The sequence below is a fragment of the Netta rufina genome, assembly GCF_964035555.1.
Source record: "Netta rufina genome assembly, chromosome: 1".
Taxonomy (NCBI): domain Eukaryota; kingdom Metazoa; phylum Chordata; class Aves; order Anseriformes; family Anatidae; genus Netta; species Netta rufina.
In genome coordinates this window covers 185940258-185963503 of record NC_140123.1, presented here as the reverse complement: position 1 = coordinate 185963503, position 23246 = coordinate 185940258, and the positions used below count along the sequence as shown (strand labels likewise).

At 41.6% G+C, this 23246-nt stretch overlaps 1 protein-coding gene across 1 annotated transcript; it reads left to right on the top strand.

Annotated features, from left to right (window-relative positions):
* PANX2 (pannexin 2) lies at positions 1–21635 on the top strand (the record flags this gene model as incomplete). The annotated part of the gene is made up of 4 exons (XM_084286327.1): positions 1–93; positions 391–688; positions 17960–19411; positions 21274–21635. Exons 2-4 carry the CDS (start codon positions 463–465, stop codon positions 21633–21635), a joined length of 2040 nt encoding a protein of 679 aa, XP_084142453.1. The 5' UTR covers positions 1–93; positions 391–462.
* Between the last annotated feature and the right edge of the window lie 1611 nt (positions 21636–23246).

Below are 23246 nucleotides of genomic sequence, written 5' to 3'. Positions count from 1 at the left end.
CCGCCGGCAGGAAGGGCCGGTGTAAGTTTATTTGCGCCTTCCGCTGCTGCTGGCGAGGCAGCGCCTGCGAACCCAGGGAGCCGCAGCTGCCAGGTAAATGCCCGCTCCCTCGGCGCGGGGGCAGCCCCAGCCCCAGCCCCAGCCCCAGCCCGTGTTGTCGCATGGCCGGGCACGGCGGGGACATGGCTGCTGGGGTCCCCCCCGCTTCCCTCTGCGGAGCTGCGTGGGGAGGCAGCCCTCCTGCAGCACCCGGGGTGCTGCTGCTGCTCCCCGGGGCTGCGGGGACACGGGGAGGTCGGGCTGGGGCGGGCAGCACGGGACCCCCGCAGCACCCCGCAGCACCCCAAGGCAGCCGGCCCCGCCGCCACCCTGTCGGTGTTGTCCCCGCAGGCCACTGCCCGTCCCCGTGTCCCCGTCCCCGGGGGAGGCCCGTCGGCGTGAGGCCGCCCGCAGCCACCGCTTATGCAACACATCATCGATAACCACCCCGACATGGCCACCGCGCTGCTGGCGGGCGAGAAGCTGAAGGAGCTGATCCTGCCCGGGCAGCAGGATGACAAGGCGGGCGCGCTGGCGGCTCTGCTGCTGCAGCTGAAGCTGGAGCTGCCCTTCGACCGCGTGGTCACCATCGGCACCGTCCTCATCCCCATCCTCCTCGTCACGCTCGTCTTCACCAAGAACTTTGCTGGTAAGGGCTGCGGGCTCCAACAGCGGCCCCAAAAATAGCCCCGGTGGCTCCCCGCTTTGTGGCCGGCTCCTGGAGGGCAGGGGCAGCGGGAGCAGAGGGGCCGTGGGGTGCCCCAAGGACAGCGGTGCTGAGGGAGGGGAGCGGGTGGCTCCGTGCCAGTGGCCCACCGGAGCGCCTCTTTGTGCTTCGTTACGAGGAGCCAGAGAGGTGTAAAGATGAGGTACGGCCTGAGCGTTGGTCCTGATGTTGAGTCAGGTGTGTACAGCACGAGTGTTTGACTGGCCCACAAGGTAGAGGGGTGCCTCATTATACTGGCTGCTGGTAATTACATACAGGTACACGCCTCTTGGGCTTTCCCATATCATGATATTTCTGGTATTTAAGGGCTTGCATAAAAATTTTCACAGGTTCAAAAGCCCAGGTTGTTCGCCCATCACAGCCAACACATCGTCCTGCCTGTCAGGGAGGTTAGTCCAGGCTTGTCTGGAAGGACAGTTCAAGTCTTGGTGAGCCTCAAAAATCATTCACCCAGTAAATTGCTGTGACATCGTTTGGGCCATTAGCAGGCAGGTAACCACTGCTTTACTTTCTGAAGTGTCGCCTTCAGGAGTGGAGCTGACAGCATGGGACTTCTTTCGGGTCCCCCGAGGCTCCATCCTGAAGATCCCTTGGGAATTATTAGCGCCTTCGTGTACAGACTGGAAGCCTGTAGCTTGTATGGTCAGTGGGAATTAGCTGTGTTTGATCCATAAACGTATCCAAATCAGGCTCTTACTTCGTATGTGGCTTTGGGGTTGACTTCCAACACTGACAGTGAAAGCAAGCATAAAGCATATGTAAGATTAAATTACCTAGAAGAGTAACTGCTTTTGAAGAGCATCTTGATTGAAGATTTTTCTAAATCATAGTTAAAACATTTTGAATTTGCCTTTTTTTTTTTAATGACTTATATATATCTTTTATATAGTTCTTCAGCCGCAGTTGATGATAACATCATTTTTTTGCATGGTCATCTAGAGGTATCTTAAAGAGACCATATTTTCAGGGCACACTGAGCTTGGTGAACATCTGAAAACTGTCTCCTCGTGGTGACCTAAAGGCAGGATACAGTCACTTTTGTGGGTCCTTCATGTAGAATGCAAAAGTGTTGGGGCCCTTCCTCTGTTTGGTTTGTAGAGAAGTAAACATCGATGAAAAGGCAAGCCTACAGAAGGCAACGAGAGTGCTTACTTCACACTGTTTGAGATTTACAAATGTGAATATTAGTAGGCCTAAAGATAACCTTGGGTGCCAGAAAGGTCATGCTCTTTCACTTATGTTTCTTTATTGTAGTGTGAGCTTCCTACCAGAGATCTGTGATGAATCACTGCTTGCGCAGACAGCAGGAGCTTACTCTGTATGAGCAAGTCCTGTGAGGCTGCAGATTGCGGAGGAAGACCCAAGTCTAGGAGACTCAGAGATTTATACAGGGGATGTTACTCTGAGAGACTACACAGTGGTCCATGGAAGTTTAGCAATTTTACTCACTACTCACATCTGACCCTATTTCTGCAATTGGGTTTGTTTTATGCCATGAAAGACTACTCTAGGACAACAGTTGTGGTCTTAAATGTTGCAGTTGTTTTGTTTTGTTTTTCAGAAGTACCAAAAACAATGTCATTTGTGTCTAGTCACAGACCTTGTGTACTCATTTGACCCTATAAGAGCATATGCAATGCTACAGGCTTGTGGTGGAGTGGCTGGAAAGCTGTGCAGAGGAAAAGGATCTGGGCATGTTGGTTGATGCTCGCCTGAACATGAGCCAGCAGTGTGCCCAGGTGACCAAGAAGGCTGATGGCATCCTGGCTTGTGTCAGGAATAGTGCAGCCAGCAGGAGCAGGGAGGTGATCGCCCCCCTGTACTCTGCTCTGGTGAGGCCGCACCTCGAGTGCTGTGTTCAGCTTTGGGCCTCTCACTACAAGAAGGACATCGAGGCCCTGGAGTGTGTCCAGAGAAGGGCTACGAAGCTGGTGCAGGGCCTGGAGCACAAGTCCTGTGAGGAGCGGCTGAGGGAACTGGGGGTGTTTAGTCTGGGGAAGAGGAGGCTCAGGGGAGACCTTAGTGTTCTCTACAACTACCTGAAAGGAAGGTGTGGGGAGCTGGGGGTTGGCCTCTTTTTGCGGGTGATGAGATGAGGGAATGGCCTCAAGTTGTGCCAGAGGAGGGTCAGGTTGGAAATTAAGAGAAATTTCTTCTCAGAAAGAGCAGTCAGGCATTGGAATGGGTTGCCCAGGAAGGTGGTGGCATCATCGTCCCTGGAGATATTTAAGGAAAGCTTGGACATGGCACTTAGAGACATGGTTTAGTGGGTGATATTGGTGATAGGGGAACAGTTGGACTAAATAATCTTGGAGGTCTTTTCCAACCTTGATGATTTTCTGATTCTATATGTGCTATAAGAGCAGTAACCTGTTATGTCCTACCTGGACAAAGTTTACAAGGCAATACAGAAAGCACCTTTATGTCACTGAAAAAACATGGGACAGCACTCTTCTCACATACAATATACATACCATGAGAGAAAGGGGAAAAAAAATAAAGATACAAGAAAATGTCATACAAACTGTAAAGGGCCGACGAAATTAGACTTCTTTTTCAGGTGCAGTAAAAAAGCTCAAGATCGGTAGATTCAATTCTGCTTCCAGTGCTCTCAAGAGCAAAACTCCTGATTTTAAATGTGACCTGATTTAGATGTTTACAGCCCTGTTACCAAAACAACATTTACTCAAACTTCTTTACTAAGAAGGTTGTCCAGAGACACTGACCATGGTAACAGCAATAGTCCTGCTGAGTATGTGCTTATTACTGGCTCTGCTGTTTGTGTTAGGTTTCACCCATGCGCTGCCACTGATCTTTTAAAAAAAAATATTTTTCTTGCTTTGGATATTGCTTCCTGTATGCAATTTAAATAATACATATGAAAAGTGCAAACTTTGTTGACAAAAGTGCTGGCAAGAGGTTCCTGCTGCCGCTTTGGGTGTTAGTACCATAGTAGCTTCCCAGCCTTTTCCTTGTGCCCTTCTGTGCATCGGTTACAGCCTCGGAGTAGGAAATAAAAGCTGATGCTTATAATCACTCCTAATGCTGTTAATGATATCCAGTGCAAGCTGTTCAAAGCTACCATCATGCTGCTAAGCCAAGAACAAACCCCTCTTCTGGTTTCTGTCCCCTTACTTGAAGAGTCTTGTAAAGGCTCTCAGAAGAGAGGTGTGCGTGCTCGGGGCGTACGTAGATGTGCAGTGAACGTGGTTTCTCACAAACCCTTGAGTGCCAAGAGGAGATAAAACCCTACACACTGCTGATCTGCCTGTGAGTTTGTGGAGGATCCAGCTTACCTTAAAGCCTGGTCAGGAGTGACTAGGCACAGTGCAGTGCTGGGCTCCTGGGCCCAGCAACAGCATGCCATGTAAAAGTTGAGCCCAGCCTCAGCATGTGAAGCAAGGAGGGCGTGCGTTATGCCAGGTGGATTTAAAAGGCAATCATTTATTTGTAATTTTAGAAATCGTTATGTCTGTGGAATAATACATTGCATAGTGTAGTTTTCCTGTGGGTGAAAATAAAGTTACTTAATGAATTGTGTTGTTTTAATGACAGGGGCAAAGTGGTTGCTTAGGTTAATGTATTTGCTGTTCATGTATGTGATTTGTTCATCCTCGTGTTTGAGTGCTCTGATCTCCACATTGTTTTTGAGAAATTAAATCACAGACGGTATAACGCTTGCACTGGCACCTCTGCAAAGAAATGACTACAGCCTTTCTTTGCACTTCCCTGACTTTCTTTCATAAGAGAAAAGAAAGTCCCTCAACTAACACCTTCTGTTATCGTTTCTGAGTCTCCCAATTCTCCTTTAATGTTTTTCCAACAAACTAGTGTGATTCCAGGAAGGATGCACCTAGAAAAGTAATTAAAGTAAATCTGTGTGCAGTATTAATACTGGGCAAAATAATTGGCTCGATGGCTGTACCCAGAGAGTGGTGGTCAATGGCTCTGTGTCCAGGTGCAGGCCAGTGACGAGCGGTACCTCAGGGGTGTCTCTTGGGACCGGTGCTTTTCAGTATCTTCATCAATGATGTAGACGATGGGGTTGAGTGCACCCTGAGCAAGTTTGTAGATGCCATCAAGCGTGAGTGGTGTGGTTGATACACCAGAAGGAAGGGGTGTCATCCAGAGGGACCTGGACAGGCTGGAGAAGTGGGCCCATGTGAACCACATGAGGTTCAGCAAGGCCAAGTGCAAGGTGCTGCACCTAGGTTGGGGCAATCCCAGACATGAGCACAGGCCGGGAGAAGAACTCATTGAGAGCAGCCCTGAGGAGAGAGACTTGGGGGTTCTGGTGGACAAAAAGCTCAACATGAGCCAGCAGTGTGTGCCTGCAGCCCAGAAGGCCAACTGCGTCCTGGGCTGCATCGACAGAGGAGTGGCCAGCAGGGGAGGGAGGGGATTGTCCCCCTCTGCTCTGCCCTTGTGAGGCCCCACTTGGAGTGCTGCATCCAGGTCTGGGGCCCCCAGCACAAGAAAGATGTGGGGCTGTTAGAGCAGATCGGAGGAGGACTACAAGGATGATCAGAGGGCTGGGGCAGCTATCCTGTGAAGGAAGTCCGAGAGAGCTGGAGATGTTCAGCCTGGAGAAGAGAAGGCTATGGGGAGACCTCATTGCAGCCTTTCAGTGCTTAAAGGGGTCTTATAAAAAGGACAGAGAAGGACTCTTTACGCAGGTAGATAATGATAGGACAAGGGGGAACGATCTTAAACTAAGGGAGGATAGATTTAGACTAGACATTAGGAGGGAGGGTAGTGAGGCGCTGGACCTGGTTGCCCAGAGAGGCTGTGGATGCCCCAACCCTGGAGTTGTTCAAGGCCAAGTTGGATGAGGCCTTAGGTTGGAACTGGATGGTCTTTAAGGTCCCCTCCAACCCAAGCCATTCTATGATTCTGCGATAAAGTCATTCAGGAACAGTGGTCAGCAACTTCACAAAAAGAAAGCCAGACAAGCGTCCACAACAGACAAACGAATAGTCTGCCTTTCTAAAACTCACCCATGCGCAGACTTTATATACCATCAGGATGTCTTGTATTTATGGGCCAGTGTGCACTGAACCTTGAGGATCTCAGGGGAAGTGTTGGAGGCATTTGCCCTCTGTGCGCAAAGGAAACCTCCCTGCTAGCGATGCTCTTGTTGAGAGCTACAGTGCATACAGGTGGTAGTCCCAGGGGAATTTACTTGGTTTCATTCTGTTTTCTTTCACAAATTACTGCCTTAAAGATTTATTATTTTATTTAAATCCAAATACTGTTTGAATTTCTTTCAGAACAGTGGCATGCCCCCATTACACCCTGTGTGATTTCCAGTATCCGTTGTAGTGCTCCTGCATTGTATGCACAATGTTTTGCAAAGGTCCATATTTTTTTTTCCTTAGGGTTTTATTTCTCATATCTGAAGATCCAGAAGCCTGATTTTTCATTCCCTAGCACCTTGAAGAATTAGTTACTCCTGTGCAAACTAGAAGTAAAATACAACTACCTCTGAGTGGAGAGCTCTACTTCAGTTAGTACTGCAGTGTCCCAGTGCAGGGATAGATAACCACGCTGGGTGCCAGCTAGCAGAGGAGCAGGCTGTAAGCCTGTAAGTAGAGGTTGTCACTTCTGTTCTTCCCATTTAGCTGCCTTGGAGCCTGCAGGGTTGTTCCCTTCCACATGATAAAAGGTTTGGGGTTCTTTATTTAGTTACCTACCTACTTTCTTTGAAATAAATCATTAAAAGTGTTTTCTTGCTGAAGCAAACTAGCCTTAGGCTAATACTTAGTGGAAAAAAATGATAAAAGGCCAAACTTTAATTAAAGATTAGTAGGTAAGACTCTAAGATATGTAGTTCTAGTCCAGCTGTAGTCTGCCTCAATGTTCAGCAGCTTTTTTTAGTTACGATGTTTCAGTATCTCCTATCAAGGCCTGGTGAGTCTGGGGAGGCACAGATCTAAATACAAGGGACTGGTCCTTTAATATACTGCATTTCCATTTTTACTTCCTTGTCAAAATGCAGAAAATGCGTGGTATTAGACTGCAACATTCATTATCTGTTTGATGGGCATCTGTTTGGTGTTCCGTGGGTTTTTCATCTTGCTCGCTTCGCTACTCTCCCTGGTTTTACCATGGAGCTAGGTACTTGCAAACCACATGGAACTAGTATTCACAACCCACAGCCACAGATAGGGCTCTGATGGGTATTAAACACCTCTCCATCAGCAAGTATAGTGTCTGTCCTCTGACACTGGCAGTGAACAGCAGCCTTCCGTAGTGAAACATCTCACGGCCTTTGCTTAGATTCCAAGACACCATGGACAAGGATCTTCACAATATTAACATATCTTCACAATATTGAAATATTTTGGTTTCCAAACTTTCAAAAGCTTTAGGATTCATGTTGTCAGCCACAGCAATTGCTAAGTCATATCCCTTGTGTACACTGCCTTGTGCTTTCTATTCACAGTGAATCATTCTGTATTGCAGTCATGTCTGCTTTTCCCTCAGAAGTTGTTTAATGCCAATACTTTATTAAAATAAAGCAAAACAGTCATCCAGTTGATTTTTATACTCCCATCAAAAGCCAAGCTTTGGTGTTCATTTTCTTGCTAGGTTTATAAAACAGTGCTTACCAAATACCAAAAAGTTGCTCACAAATACTGTATTTCTATGTCTCTTAGCAGTTATGTAGCTCAGCCCTCTACCACCCTTCTGCTAGAAAATTCTCATGAGGAAGTCATGGAAGGAGACAGTAAGTTAAATGACTGAAGAGTTAGGACAAGTTTTATGTTTTATTTTCTGATTTGTAATCATTTTGCATAAGTGATGCTTACTTCACTGTGCAGTACAGTGTATGCATGAGTTCAGTGTCTCTTTATGCATTTCACCCAAAAGTATGTTTGAAGTAGTGTATGGTGAGGATTTCTCTGCTACAAGATGGAATTTTATTTTGTATTGCCGGTCAACTTTTTGAATTTGTATTTCTGTCTCAGGCTGTGGGCAGCATATTTACACACACTCTCACTTCCTGACCTGACTGTTAGTTGGCTTTTGAGCTTATTTTCCATTTTGACTCGGTAGCCGTACTTAAAGCCACATACAGTAAAAAAGTGAAGATGAAGTTTTCCCAAATGGTTACTGTTACTGCTACAAGTACTGGGCCAGATTGTTATTTGCATGCATGTGAGGACATGGATGCAGAAATTAGTTCTGAGGCAGTATTAGCTGCTGAGACACTCCTTAAATTCTCTTCTCACACCTCTTGTGTTTTAAGTGCTTTCAAATTGTGTATTTTTTAAAGAACTGCAGTAGTGCAAGCAGCCATGGGCTGGCCGTGGTTCAGCCACTGGCTGTTTGCACTGCAGTTGGAATTCTTACCAAAGGGTGAGGGCAAAACACAAACACAATTTTCATGGAGTATGCAAGCTGGCTTTCTCGGATTTTTGGTCACTTATAGATTTGCAGTTATGCAGTTGAATGTTAAATGGAAAAGTAATCTAGAGGAAACACATGAGCCTCACGTAAGTAATCAGTCCACTGCAATTCCTAGAGGCCACAGACGTTTTTCTGTCGCAAATTCCATCTCTCAGTCTTCATTGACACATACGTGTCGTCTTTTTTTTATATTGACTTGGATGACCCTGTCTACACTATTAACCCTTTCATTTTCTTGTGTCTCATATGTGAAGAGGTCCAACATATGGATAAAATTTAGCTTAATACATACTTTCAGGATAACTTCAACAATCTGTACAGATAGATGGGTCAAAAGCATTCTTGTTTAAGAGCTACTTAACTCATTCACCTTTGTCAAGAGGGAACCTTTTGAATAAATAAGAGTAAGGCTGAGACTGTTTTTCAAAGCTACCATGAAGTATTTTGAAGCTTTTTCTCTCTAAACTAGACAGAAATTACACATCCAAGATCTAGAGGTCTCAGCTTGTATTGCCTCTTAGATTGGTAAAACTCTTCAAGAAGAGTCTGTATCATCCGTTAGTTCCCTGGGATTTTTGAACACTAAAGATGACTGCAGCAGGCACCTTCAGTAGGTATACACATTTAATTAAAAAGCTGAAATATTTCACAGTAGACTGTCATCATTCTTGCAGAGGTTTCTTTTGTTTCCCATGATACAGGATTTATTCTAAGAAAAGGGTTGAAAATAATGCCTTATGTTTCCATCATAAGGGATTTTGTATATTATTCTCCTGTATTTGAACTTGGAAACTCAGTTGTGCTTCTTAACAATAGTAAGGTTTGGGGATTTGTTTGCTTTTCTCTTCTGGCAGCAGTTGCTGAATGCAGGGTGCGTCTTTTGCAGCTTGGAGCTCAAGTGACTGTTTTGGAGCATTTCAGCTGTACAGGGAAGTAATTATTTCTGAGGCTGAGGTGCCTTGTCTTCTGTGGGATCCACAAACTGTACAGGAGGGATGGAAACATCCACGCTGGAAGTTGCAGGGTCCCTGGGAGCCTTTTAAGGCTGATTCTCTTTTGCTCTGTCATGATAGATCAGCACAGGTCTGATACTTCACAACCCCCAGTTTCACTATACCTGGAGGGACCAGTTTTCTAAAAAGCAGTAGACCAGTCATCTCTGCCTCCAAATACTGAGATACTAAAAGAATATAATTACCTAATGAACTAACTACTTGTATTTTTCTTTTCTTTTTTTTTAATATGAAATTTTCCAGGTGCTGTGTTTATGCCAAGAGGTACTTAAAACAAGCCATCTTTTTTCATTTCTGACCATTAAAAAGCAGTAATGCAGTAGAACAAACCTGCTGTTTCCTGTTGTTTCCTGTGCTTGTATTTTGCGCTTGACCCTTGAATTAAGAAGCCACCCTTGTCTGTGTGCCATCAGTTTCACTAGGTATTCATTTCACCTTGGCATTTATGTGTTCTTGCAGTTTGCTTTAGCTGTTACTCTAGTTCGCATCATCCTAGTGTCTGGGTGCCTGTGTAGCTGCTTTGGGGTTCTACTTCTAGAGGGGAATTTTTGAATTGTCCAAAAATGTTTTTTGATCTTTGGGTAACATGAACACACTTGCTTTCATGCATTACTTCTACCCCTATAGAGAAGTTCTGGCATCACCAAATTCCACTTACCTCCTTATACTAGGGATAATTGTAGAAGTCAATATTATTCAGATCTCTTTTGTAGAGCTATCTGGCGGAATTAATTATATTTTGGAGAATGCATTCTGTTAGTCAAATCTAACTTTTCCTCATATCTTAACATAGTACAAAACAAATGATAATACAGAAATACACCTCTAGGTGCAAATGCAAGCATTGTAATTTCCTTCCAGATGTCTTTTGTTTTCACATAAGGCTCCATTAACCACAGGAAGAAATGCTCGCAGTGTTGCTCATCAGTTCAGTCATTACAGAGAAGCTCTCTTTCTAACAACATTGCCACCGTACTGCGTGACCGTCATGTGGTGGATGGTAGCTCATTATTGAGGAAACATTTCTCCATAGGAACAACCTCAGGGATTTCAGTTAGGTGTTTCTGCACCTTCTGTGTAACGGTTGCCATTTCTGGAGTAATCTTTTCCAACATGTCAACATATGAACCAAGTAGGACTAGGTGCTTTGCTCTCCTGAATTTTGCAGGTCAGGCATTACAAGTCTTTAAGCCTCAGGTTGCTGGTAAGTGAACTTCAGCATACCAGCTAATTTCAGAAGAGCTAATGTATGTTACATACAGGGAATATAGTCCTGTAAATTTATATATCCACTGGGAATGTTCAGTACTGATACAGTTATTCTGCAAATCCAAAATACATGCAGTTTGAATAGCAGTCTTGCAAGAAAAATGGCCCCAAACTGTAAATATGGGGACACCCCTATGGGAAACCAATAACCTGTTAGTTTTTGAAGCTGTTTATCTCACCCATTACAACTAATTTTTGTAGAATGTGAGTCAGTAAAACTTACTAGCAGATGGTTTCCTGTCTCATTTGCTTAGGGACTTTTCTTTTAAGATTTTTTTCTTAAACAGGACAAGTGATTTCAGAGAGTGGTCAAAAAAGGCTATACCTTACCTTGTTGATCATGGAGAAATTTGTACCTTAGGAAGACTTCATGGGCATGGAACCTTTTTTCAGAGTTGGAAAGAATATTCCCTAACAAAGGTAAAGGTATTGTCTTTTTGTTTTGATAAAAATGATAATTCTTAATAATCAGCTTGCTAAGTTAAGGCTTAGTTCTATGAATGTTTTATGTTCTTATTCATATGAATAAACTGAGTTAAATAGGACCGTATGACTACAATTGATACACAAAAGTAATTTCAGGAATCCATCCTCATACTGTACTAATTTCTAACCTTTAAATAAAGTAGTTGAAATAAACCTGTTAAATTAAAGGAATTTTCTAGTTAATTTGGATACTAGCCAGCATTTGTTAAAGTCACATCCAAAATAGAGTTACATATTCCTTATGGAAACCTCTGGCTGGGATGGAAAAACTGTTTACTGTTTAGATGACATCATTCTTACTTAGACTACATTTTCAGCTTTAGTAATATAAATGTTTTTTGTTCTGTTTTTCCAGAGAGAAGAGGATCCAGGACATTTCTTCTTTTCCTTTAAAAAAAAAAAATACTGAAAACTACTAAATAAATTTCTGTTTCTCAAAATAAACAGTTTGCTACCTGCTTCCTTGTGCATTCCTTTTAGTACTTGAGATGAATGAGGCACGTACATCTGATTGCTTACACTCCCTTGATACAACATAGGGAAGAGCAGTATGATAGAACTACACTTGTCAAATACTAACATCTATGGCTGAATTCAGGGAGCTCCTCATTTATCTTGGCTATTATAAACTTGTGTTCTAGCATCTGATGGGGCAGGAAGATTCAGAGATCCTACCTAAACACTGATTTTCTCCTTACAGTAAAGTGGAGAGGACCTTATGAGGAGCGCTTCAGAGAACTTGACTGAAATACCAGCTTTTCTTTGTAGGCAGGTTGAGCACTCGCATGATTTAGCAGTCCTCTTGAAGAGGGTGAAAAGCCATAGGCCCAGGGTGAGTCTGCAATATATTTAACTCGGTACTTGTGCTTACCTGATACTTAGTTACGTACCTGATACTCAGGTCTCCAGAGTTGGTGTCTGCTTCCCACTGGCATTCCCTGTGAGCCTCTGTGACAGAGCACGAGGGTTTAGTTGCTTGTCCAGGAGTTGGGAGACCCAGCCTGTTCGGCAGAACCTAAGCAGCTTCTCTGCTGCCTATACCCAGTGTATGTCAGGCAGCACGTTTACTTTGGATCCTCAAAGAATTACTCAGACAAGAGACATACTAACCTTTGTCTTGGTATAGCAAGCACAAGAATTTTAATCTCATTTTTTTCAGTTTTATTTTCTGAAAACTGGATGCCATTTTTTTCCTTTTTTTTTTTTCTGTATGCTGTTAGGAAATTGTTCTTTTCCTCCTGCATTATTGAATCACGGTTTAGAATGCTGGAAACCTGCAGTCTCCTTGGAGGGTTAATGAGGTGTGATTTGGTTTTCCAGAGTAAATTCTAAAAGATGGAGGTCACAGGAAACATATACAACTTATTATTATGGTTTATATTTTGCTTCTGGTTAATACATTTTATTTCACAGGGAATATGGTAGGTGTAAAGAGTCAGTTGCCCCTTTATATAGGGGCATATACTGTGTATTAAAAATATCTTACTGTGTTTTTAACATCTACCAAAAACATTGTAAATGTGTTGTCCATATTTATTTAAGTAACTTTTGATTACTGCTTGTAATAAAATTTTAGAAGCTCGAGATTGACCCCCCTACAGCATCAGTTCTTCAAAGAGAGATTCACATGCCTAATTTTATGCACTATGAGTAATCCCATTGGCTTCAAAGAAACTGCATGAAGTCATTTTTAGAAGCAGGGTCTATTTTTTTTTTACTGTGTTGAATACTGAGAGGCTGGTATTGTTATCTTTATTTGAAAACACAAATGTTTGTGTGAGATCCAATTCACTCACTTTTTCTAGGAAAACTTGTAAAAAATAAACTTTGAAAGATACAGGAGAATAACACATAACTGTCAGCTTGACCGTGTCTTACTTAACAGTGTTGTTTCTATGTACCACATACTAGCTCACATTTTTTGTAAAATTATTTTTTTAATATGTATAGGCACGTGCATACACCCACAAAGCCTCCTTGGTGGACTGTGCTGTTGACATCTTTTCCTTTGAGATGCAAAACTGGGGCCTGAACTGCTTGTATTGCAGTGTGAGCCTCTGCATTCCTTCTGAGATTAATTTCTGCAACGGGAAGCTGCACAGAGGTTCCAACCCCAAACCTCAGCCCCCCAGCCCCTCATTTGAGAAATTTCAGAACTTAAAGTATTGTTTTTCCAGGGTTAAGTTTAGTTAAATTAATTTATCTAACATGTTTAACACTTGCAGCCTGACAAAGAGTATTTAATTCAGGGGCTCTTGAAGAGGGCTGTTGAGTGTATGCTGAGCTGTGTAGAGGTTGGGGAACCACTGGGAGGGGGTGGTTGACCTTGGACTGAGACTAGTAGAAGTGGTAGCCTGCACCTGCAGAAAGTCCCAGGCGTTTCTCAGAGCATTTACTAACAGGCAGCACCTAGCTTTCATACTTTGCCTTCACTCCTGCCTTCCACTTTGTCTCTCTAGGTTCTTTCTAAACATTTTACTGAGCATGGTCCCCCCTGCCTTCATCCCCCTCCCTACCTTGCTTATCTTCTCCCAGCCATGTTCACTCTTTCATTCCCCTGAAGTATGTCCTTTTTACCACCATATGCCTGGAAGTAATTTCTCTAAGTAGTACTTAAACTGATAGGATGAGATGGTACAGAATGGAGCATGTGAAAAAACTTGGCTGTCAAGGGTTTTTATTTCTTCAAGTGGCATAACAGAATTATTGTATTCCACAACTAACTAATTCTGCTTTGACTATTTTATCTTGTCTGTATATCCAAAAAGATTAATTTGAGATGTCTCATATTTTATTAATGAGATTAGTTTTGTGGACTTCTAAAAGTTACTTACATGAACAGTGAGCAGCATAAAATGCATTTCTGTACAACTGTTGAAAACATCTGAGGTACTGCTCACCTGTGATCATCTAACAGTATTGAAAAAGGGAAGCTAAGCTTCCTAGTATGCATCTTTATACTCAACTCAGTATAAGATTAATTAACACATTTGCATAGGTGGACCTAACAGCAGACCTTCAGGCTTTGAGCTTCCTGAGAATTTACTGAGCATGAGCACTGAAAATCTTGCAGTAGGCCATCACATTTAATGAAGAAATGTTGAGTTCAGCATTCCAGTTCCCAATATTGATTACAGGCTAATTGGGTAGTATCTTATTTTTTTGCCTTTGTTGCAGTTGCACACGTGTACAAGTCACAGGTACATGTATACCCTGTACCACCTTTTCATTATTGTTTGGAACAGGCAAAAGATTGTTTTGGAGATGATGACCTTGCTCTCCATGACGTATTTATTTATTTTTTAATGGTAGGAATTTCTGTCTGCTGGGCTCACGAGCATGTAACTATCAAGGAATGTGTAGGGACATATTATACTTACGGCCTAAGCCCCAACAACACTGAAAAGAGGACCAACGCATTCAGCCATCGTAGTATCCCCTAAGCTTTGCAAAAGTTTTTCCTTATAGTATCTTCTTCTTCTGTCATTTTGTCATTTCCTACACAATTGAATAATTATGGCATATCCAATTAAACTGCCAAGTTTTGGGAAAAACATCCTATATTTATGAGTATAAACTTCAAATATGTATTTTCTTTTTATTTTATTTTTATATCATATGATCCAATATCAGAGCTTTGGTTTTAAAAAAAAATCTGATGTGCCTTCTGAATGCGCATTATGGGGTTCTCACGGCTAAGTGAGCTGTGTATGTGAGAACAACTTGGTACTCCTCCATCCTCAACAGACCTGCATTTTGAGATCCACCTATATGTTGATGCCATCTTTCATAACAAACCAGATTAGTTATTGATGTGATGCTTTCCTTTCTCATTTATTTCTGATTGACACATTGCAGCAGAGGAGAAATGGTCCATGCCCTAGTATGATAGGATCAAACACCTTCATGGTGTTAAATGCAAGGTAAAATGCTGCTATTGCCTAAGGAGCATTCACAAAAGCTAACTTAGAGCTAACATTGATCTTACTTGGCAGCCCCTTGTCAATGAAGAGACAGGTTCCTTCAGGCAGCAAGTAAATTAGTCTTTTGCTTTGAATCTTTGTGTGGAAGGGTCTTCCCCTCCTCTCCATTTTCTCGATGGTTGTCTAGATGAATGAGCTTTCCAGGACTGATGCTTTGCTTTGTGAGTCACGTCCTTTGCTGAGAAGGATAAGGTAAACTCCCCTGTGGAGTAACTAACAAGATCAGTGACATTCTCTGGCAGTGAGTATGACTCAAACATGTTAGAAAACATTGTTTGAATAAAACTGAAGTGTAACCCTGCCTCCTCTTCAGGCAGTTCTCAGAAGTCCCACTGGCTTCACTGAGGACCCTTCGTCTGAAGGGTTTTGGGATTCACCTGACACATAATGAAAATCATGTGAATTTAATAAATATGCAAAGAAAATACAGGAGTAGCATCAATAAATAACAACACTGAATAAGAATGGAATACCATGCTCAGCTATCCTGAAAAATTAGAGATCTCTCTCAGCTTACCAGGCAGTGGGAGCAGCTAAATATCTTTAACAAGAAAAGTTAGTAAATTCCTATAAAATGGCATTTGCTTTCTTTACTGGGCTAGGCAGGCACATTTTTGAAGTAGCCTCCAATGAAGCTGTTGAGTCTAAACCAGAGTTGTGAAACTTCCATTTTTCAGAGAAGTGGACAAAGTGCAATTAGTCTCCAAGTGATCTGTCCAACATAAATGTAATGTTAAGACATTTTGGTGTTTTTATTTGTTTATAAATTAAATTAATATTTGGTGTATATATAAAATTTTGGCAGAAGTCACCTTAGTCTTTCAGGCCTCGGTGAGGAGAACTCTTTTTATTTGGTAGTAGCAAATGATACATGAATCCAAAAAAAGTCCCTATGAATGGTTTGTATGAATATTTGTTGCTGTCGTCTCAACTATTCATGGTGCTGAGACCCAGCAGAAATGAATCTACGTATTTCACGGGAAACTAAGTTTTATGTTGACAGGTTCTACTAAGCTTAAGACACACCATTCAAAATATTTCTGCTTACAAGAAATGCTTGAAGCTATTTGCCATTTTTTTGATGGGAATATATTCACATAGGAATCTTCTGAATCTCCTGGGAAATCATAGAGTAACTCCCTGATAGTAGGAATTGAATATTTTTGTATGCTTCCTTTCATGGGCAGGGTTAGGAGGGCATGTAATTGCTGAAGATGAAAGACAATGAATATTTTTATTGTAACTAATGAGTAAATGCACAATGTTATTCTAAATGAGAAGCTGTGTCTAAGAAAGGTAGATCATTTAATCTACCTTCAGCTGCGTTTTACGGTAGATCATAAAATAGTCTTCAGAAGTGATTTTAAAGAATATACAGGACTTAATCACTTTACGTCGTGTCTTGGGTAGTATCATTTATTCTAGCAAGTCTGTCCAAATGGTTATATTTTTAGAAAAGAATCTTCACTGAATCACTTTAAAAATATTTTGTGCAGTCCTAAGCATGTAGATCAGAGAATATGTTTACACATCCACATTTTACCAAAGCACTAGTAAATGCTTTTGATTTGCTTGAATATGAGGAGTATTAGTTGGTCAACTAAGGAGTCTTCTGTTATGCCAAAAGGATTAGTTTTTTTTGCCTGCCTATTAATTTTGAATATTTTACTATTTTCAAATGACATAACATTTTATTATTTCTCTTCATGATTTGTATTATTAAGAGAACAGTACCTCCACTCTCTTCAAGTGAGCTGTTCTCCATCTGAATTGTAGACTGCGTTCAGAACTGGAGCCAGCTTGGTGTTCTTGAGCGATTCTCAATTCAAGAGAACATGCCTTCCTCCTATGGATCTCATTTTAGGATTTTTTTTAAGGTATACCAGAACACTGTAAATTATATTCCCTTTGTTCTACCTGCCAAAAGATTAAAATATGGTCTTCCTCTTTGAAGAGGGTGTATTGATAATGGTCATTTGTTTTGGAGCTGTTAATGCTGTTGTAGCTTTCACAAGTTTTTATGCATTATTGTCATGTCTATTGTTAGAAAAATGTAATTGCATAAGAACATAGTACACCTACTGAGTCAAAGCAAAAGTCCTTTAGCCCAATATCCTGTCTCTGATGGTAGCAAAACTCAAATGCTTAGGAAATAGTATTAAAATAGACAAGCATATGGTATTATTTTCTTGGAAAAACCCTCCCACTGCCCAGCAGCCTGTGACTTAAAGATGATGCTAAGGAAAAACAATGGATCATTATCTGTGTATTAAATAATTCTTGCTATACTTTTTCTTCCGTTACTTTGTCTACATGTTTTCTTGATCCACTATATTTGTTGCTACCATAATGCTGTAGGACAGTGAGTTCCAGCATTTAATTGCACACTATGTAAAAAATGATGTTACATTTTCAAATGTAAAATTAATTTTTCATAGTGGGAAATACAATTAACACACCAGATTCTGTCTTGGTCAGTCACACTTTAATTCAAGACCATTAACTGGGATACAGTTGCCTAAATGTTTATATGTCTTTAATTTTTTTTCTATTATATCAATGAGTAGATATATCCACTAACTATATTATTTATCTAACTTTTTTTTCTATTTAGAAGAATATTCAGCTGGGATTAACCTTAAATTTCACCTAAATGAGCCTTTCAGCATTTGCACATATGCCAAAATAACATCCTAAGCTATTGTGTAGAGGATATCAGGTCTTTTACCTTTCTAGAGTTAAGACCACACTTTAGCTTAGGATATTGTTCTCAGCGAGATAACTAAAACCAAAATATGTATTTATTGCAGACATTTCTAGCTGAGGTTCATTATAAAGCTTCCAGGTAAATAGTTTTGCCTGGAGGCTTGTGAAGATGTGAGCAGGCTGAGCTGTCTGATAGACATTGTGGGCTTAACAGTCATGTGAAGATACAGTAAAGTAAAATTGATATCATTTGAAATGTTTATTTTCCAGAGCTCCTTTTGTAGGTTAAATGCACAGCAGTGACTTTTCTCTCTGTTATACAGAGGAGCCAATATACTGTTACACACCACACAACTTCACCCGCGATCAAGCCTTGTATGCCAGAGGATACTGTTGGACAGAATTAAAAGATGCCTTGCCAGGAGTTGATGCCAGCCACTGGCCCTCCTTGTTTGAGCATAAGTTCCTACCTTATGCACTGCTGGCTTTTGCTGGGATAATGTACATTCCAGCTCTGGGCTGGGAATTTCTGGCCTCCACCCGACTGACTTCAGAGCTTAATTTTTTGCTCCAGGAGATTGATAATTGTTACCACCGTGCAGCTGAAGGACGAGCACCAAAAATTGAGAAACAGATCCAGTCCAAAGGCCCAGGGATCACAGAGAGAGAAAAAAGAGAAATCATTGAGAATGCAGAGAAGGAAAAAAGCCCCGAACAGAACTTGTTTGAGAAATACCTGGAAAGAAGAGGACGCAGTAACTTCTTGGCTAAGCTTTATCTCGCAAGACATCTGTTCATCATCTTTTTAAGCATTATACCGATTACATACTTATCCACCTACTATGCTACACAGAAGCAAAATGAATTTACATGTGCGCTAGGAGAGCCTCCAGACAAAACAAGCAGCTCCAAATTGCACATCAGAGTGAACTGTAAGCTGCCATCTGTCCAGCTCCAGCGGATCATTGCGGGTGTAGATATCGTTCTCCTCTGCTTTATGAACTTGATCATCCTTATCAACTTAATTCACCTCTTCATATTTCGTAAGTCCAACTTCATATTTGATAAACTCAACAAAGTTGGAATAAAGACCAAGAAACAGTGGCAGAAGTCCCAGTTTTGTGACATCAATATTTTGGCCATGTTTTGTAATGAAAATCGGGACCACATAAAATCTTTGAACCGCCTGGATTTTATTACAAACGAAAGTGATCTGATGTATGACAATGTGGTCCGCCAGCTGCTTGCGGCCTTGGCCCAGTCTAACCATGATGCCACTCCAACCATGCGTGATTCGGGGATCCAAACAATAGACCCAAGCGTCGACCCAGCAGACATTGATGGTAACGAGCAGCTCATCATTAAGAGACCAAGGAAGAAGATGAAATGGATCCCAACTACCAATCCACTTCCTCAGCCATTCAAGGAACAGTTAGCCATTATGAAGGTTGAAAACCATAAACCTGAAAAGCCTAAGCCTGTGCGGAGAAAAACGGCGACAGATAGCCTTATTGCTCCTTTGCTAGAATCCACTGCAAAAACCTCACAGCAATCATCAGCTCATAAAACTGACTCAAACGCCATCCCAAGCACAGGCAGTGAAAAAAAGCACACACGACACTTTTCCTTGGATGTACATCCGTATATACTTAGTAGTAAAAAACCCAAGCCAGAGATTCCAGCCATCCCCTCGATGCCTACGTCAAAAAGCCAAGAAGGCGGATTCCTAAACCAGGAAGAGAATGTCATAGTACACGTTACCTCCTCTCTCAAAGGTACAGTATGTTGTAATGCCAGTGCCACCTCCACAGACCATGGTTTTCGTAGTGACCTTCAGGAACTCAAAGCGTTCCTGAACAATTTGACCTACCTTACTAGATTTTGGGATAAGTAACAATGTTAGGATTTGTAGGCCTCAGAAACCATGGTTCTCTCTATCAGAATACAGCTATACAGAGGATAAGCATTATTACAGGTAGAGCTGTGCAAAGCAGCCTGTAGGCTGTTGCTATAGGTAATTTTTCAAACACGAGCAGATTTTCACAATTATGAATGTGGTCATGCCTGGCTAAGGAAATGAGGAGGGTTTGGCCTCCATGACACCCTTCCTGCCCCACCAGCACCTGGTATATTTCAAACCAGTCTTATTTTCAAGTCATATAGAAACAGCCAGTATACTAACCAGTAACAGCAACTTCTTAAGAGTGGGTGAGAAACTGATAAAGGCAGTTAAAGCTGCCTGTAGGAAAAAAAAAAATTCTCTGTAACTACTAATTTGTAGGGGTTGACATTTGCCACCTATGAAGGCACAATTCGAATTATATTGTTTTTCACCCAAGAGACATTTTAAATTGCTGTTTGTCTCATGTGGACCAGAGGATGGATGGTCTGAAATGTGGGTGCTGGTCTGGGATTCAGGAATTCTGCCATTCACGTCCCGTATGGCCTCACAAGGGATGCTCTTTCTGTGTCTCAGTTCCCTGTGTGTGTCCTGCAAATGCTACCCCTTTCCTGCCTCAAAGGAGTTTTCAAAATATATCAATAACTGTTAGATGCTAGAGTGATGGGGACAGCCATGTAAGCACTAAGAAAAGTGATAGACCAGTAGATAACTGACAGAGAGATAGGTATCTTCTTGTTTATTTTTGTAAGCTACTGACATAAAAAAGAAGCACTATGCAGTTGAAGTTACAGAAAGATTTGTACATACTTAAAGCAATGGCTCTCATCTCATTACAAGCTAAGACCTCCCTCTGGGCCTCGACAGACTGACAGCTACCGTCACCCACTGCCCAGCAAAGAAGTGATTTGAGGTATAAACGTTTCTGTCACTTCCAAATCCGTATGCTCCTTAGAGCCCTCCAACTCCCCAATGTGCATGTGAGCTATTCTACAGCTTTCCTTATCCGGTCACCTGCTCTGATTTCAACTCCTCAAAACTACTGGGGTTTTCTGGTCTCAATTACCTTCATCTAAATTAGTGCTTGAATATTTAAAGAGTGAAAAATAATTACTGTAGTTTTGGGGCTCTGTTACTCTCCATTCTAATTAAAAGTATTCAGCTTTGCTTTTGAGTTAGACCAACATTGCAGTCCATCAGGTAAGGCAGACTCCTAATTTCTGGAAAGAGACACCAAATTGCTGAGTTCTTTCTGAAGACAAGTGGCTTACAATCTGTAACCACTATTTTTTCCCATTGAAAATATCAGTGCTTTTTGTATTCCATCTTGTGGTTTTCAACATTCATAGCATTTGTCAAAACATTAAATCATAACATTTCTAAAACACCTGCCAGACCATAGAGGAGAGTAAAAGATACTTTTCAGTTGTTTTTTGTTCATTTTACAAAAATACCATTCACGTTTGGAAGCATGAGCATGCCTAAAAAAGTGAGATTTACAAAACCCATTTGTTGTTTGTCCTGTTTCCCTGAGCTTACAGTCCTGTTGTTACGAAGCTGTCCTGCTGGATTCCTCAAAGGGTCCCAAGAAAATTCACTTTGGGGTCCACTCCTGCTCCCATTGAAATCAATGGCAGAACTGCCAATGACCCTAATTGGTTCAGGACACTGCTCTGTGGTGGACGGGGAGGGTGAAAGGCTACGTGTCTTTTAACTGGCTGTTCTGGTTTCTCTTAGACACCCCTCATCCTGCAAAAGAGATGCTGTACTCATCAGAGACATGCAGAACTGGGCCCGCTGCTGGGGCTTTTGTCACATGCAACCACAACCACATAGCCACCACTGCTGCGACCACAACGATGACTTTGAACCCAGTCAAAGCAGAACCAGGCCCGGCACTGAACTGCAACCCCACACACCCACTGCTGCACATCAACACGCTCTACGAAGATCACGAGGAGGAAGTCCCAAACATCATTGACAATGGGATTCACTCACCGGCCGACACGGGGGAGATCCTCTCCATCCCCACCCCCAAGCAGATAAGGCTGGCAACGTTTGATGAGCCAATGGCAATTGTGAGCTCGGTAGAGTACTGAAGGCCCCGACGGCACACCTGCTCCCTCGGGGCCAGGTCTGAGGCTGCTGCAGTGAGAAATGTGGTCCCCGCCGCAATGCGCTGCACTGCATGAGCATGGAGAGTCCTCATACAGACTGTGATAACAGCTCTTGGTAATAATACCAAAGGGTTTTTCAGGATCACATCATGAGCACTGTCAGTCATTTACCAAGTATAATAAGTAAAATCTGGTGGAAATAGACCTTTAACGCCAAGACAACCATTAGCTCTAGCTCTGAACGATAGCTTCCAGATTCAATTGGTTTTAGCACAATTTATGAACACTGAGTCTGATGGCATGCCACAGTAATTTTAGCGAGTGTTTAAATCCTTTGCATTCAGAATCACTGTCTGAAGTTAAAATGACATGGAGGTGAGGTATACTTTTTTAATGGCAGCAGTTCAATAAGAGTTTTTTTCTAAGCAGAGAGGTGTTGTTTTTTTTCACAATTCAGGATTATGAAAAAGTTATATGCAAGCAAATTTTTGTTTGTTTGTTTGTTTCTTTAGCTCACTAATGTTGGGCTTGATGGAGACTTAGCTGAAAGGGCCTTACTACCACCAGCATTTAAGTGCAAAAAGAATTGATATGTTCAATCTCTTGCATTTATAAATGAAAATACCTGAGGTATGCCCCGCCCTTCAACAAGCTTATATGTTTGATGGAAGATGATGAAATGAAGAGTTTATTTTTTTAAATATATTTTACCATGGGAAAAATTACTTTAATAACTTTTCAAACCAGGTGTTGCTTTTAACAAAATGTGTAGAAGAGAGTCATTGTAGCTGCTTATTTTTTCATAGTGTATTTATGAACCAGGTTAGAAACTTTCATGGGTGCTTTACTGATGAAAAATCTTACAGAGGTTGTTACAGAACATCTTGCAAAATAAGAAACCAGCAAAACTGTTTTCAAATAACACACAGTTAAAGAAAGTCCATGAATTTAGGTCTGCAGACTTGGCTAGTCCCTGATTCAGCAAACACTTAAGGCCATGGATGTCACTGAAACGACTCATATGTCTAAAGCTAAGCACATACTGAAGTGGCTCTGCTGGATCTGGACTCAAGTGCAAGCAGACAATAATCCTGCCGTATGTGCTATCATTCTGATTCAATATTTGCCTTCCTTGGCTCAAAGCACATCTTCATCCCCATCTTCCTATAACTTTGATATGTGTGATTTAATAGAAAATTCTAGTATAACTAAAACATCTATTAAAAGTGTATCATGCAATAACCATTCTCAGCAAAATTATAGTGAAACAAAAAGTGACTGTGTTAAAATAATATTACTAGCTGCATTCAGAATTATGGACTATGTGTGTTTGCATCAAAATTATGTACAATGGTAGAAGAACCACGCAGCACAAATACAGGATTGAAATCTTGAATTTATTTTTAATTTATTACCTCAGACATGGATATATGATACCAGTATTTAATTAAAATAGCACTGAAAATAAATACATATTATTCTGAATAGCTTAATGTGTACTATTTCGTAGCTTAGTTATGTACAAGTGGGATTTTATTATAAGCAGTAAGCGGGACATATAAAACCACTATTCCCCCATAGATCTCTACAGTT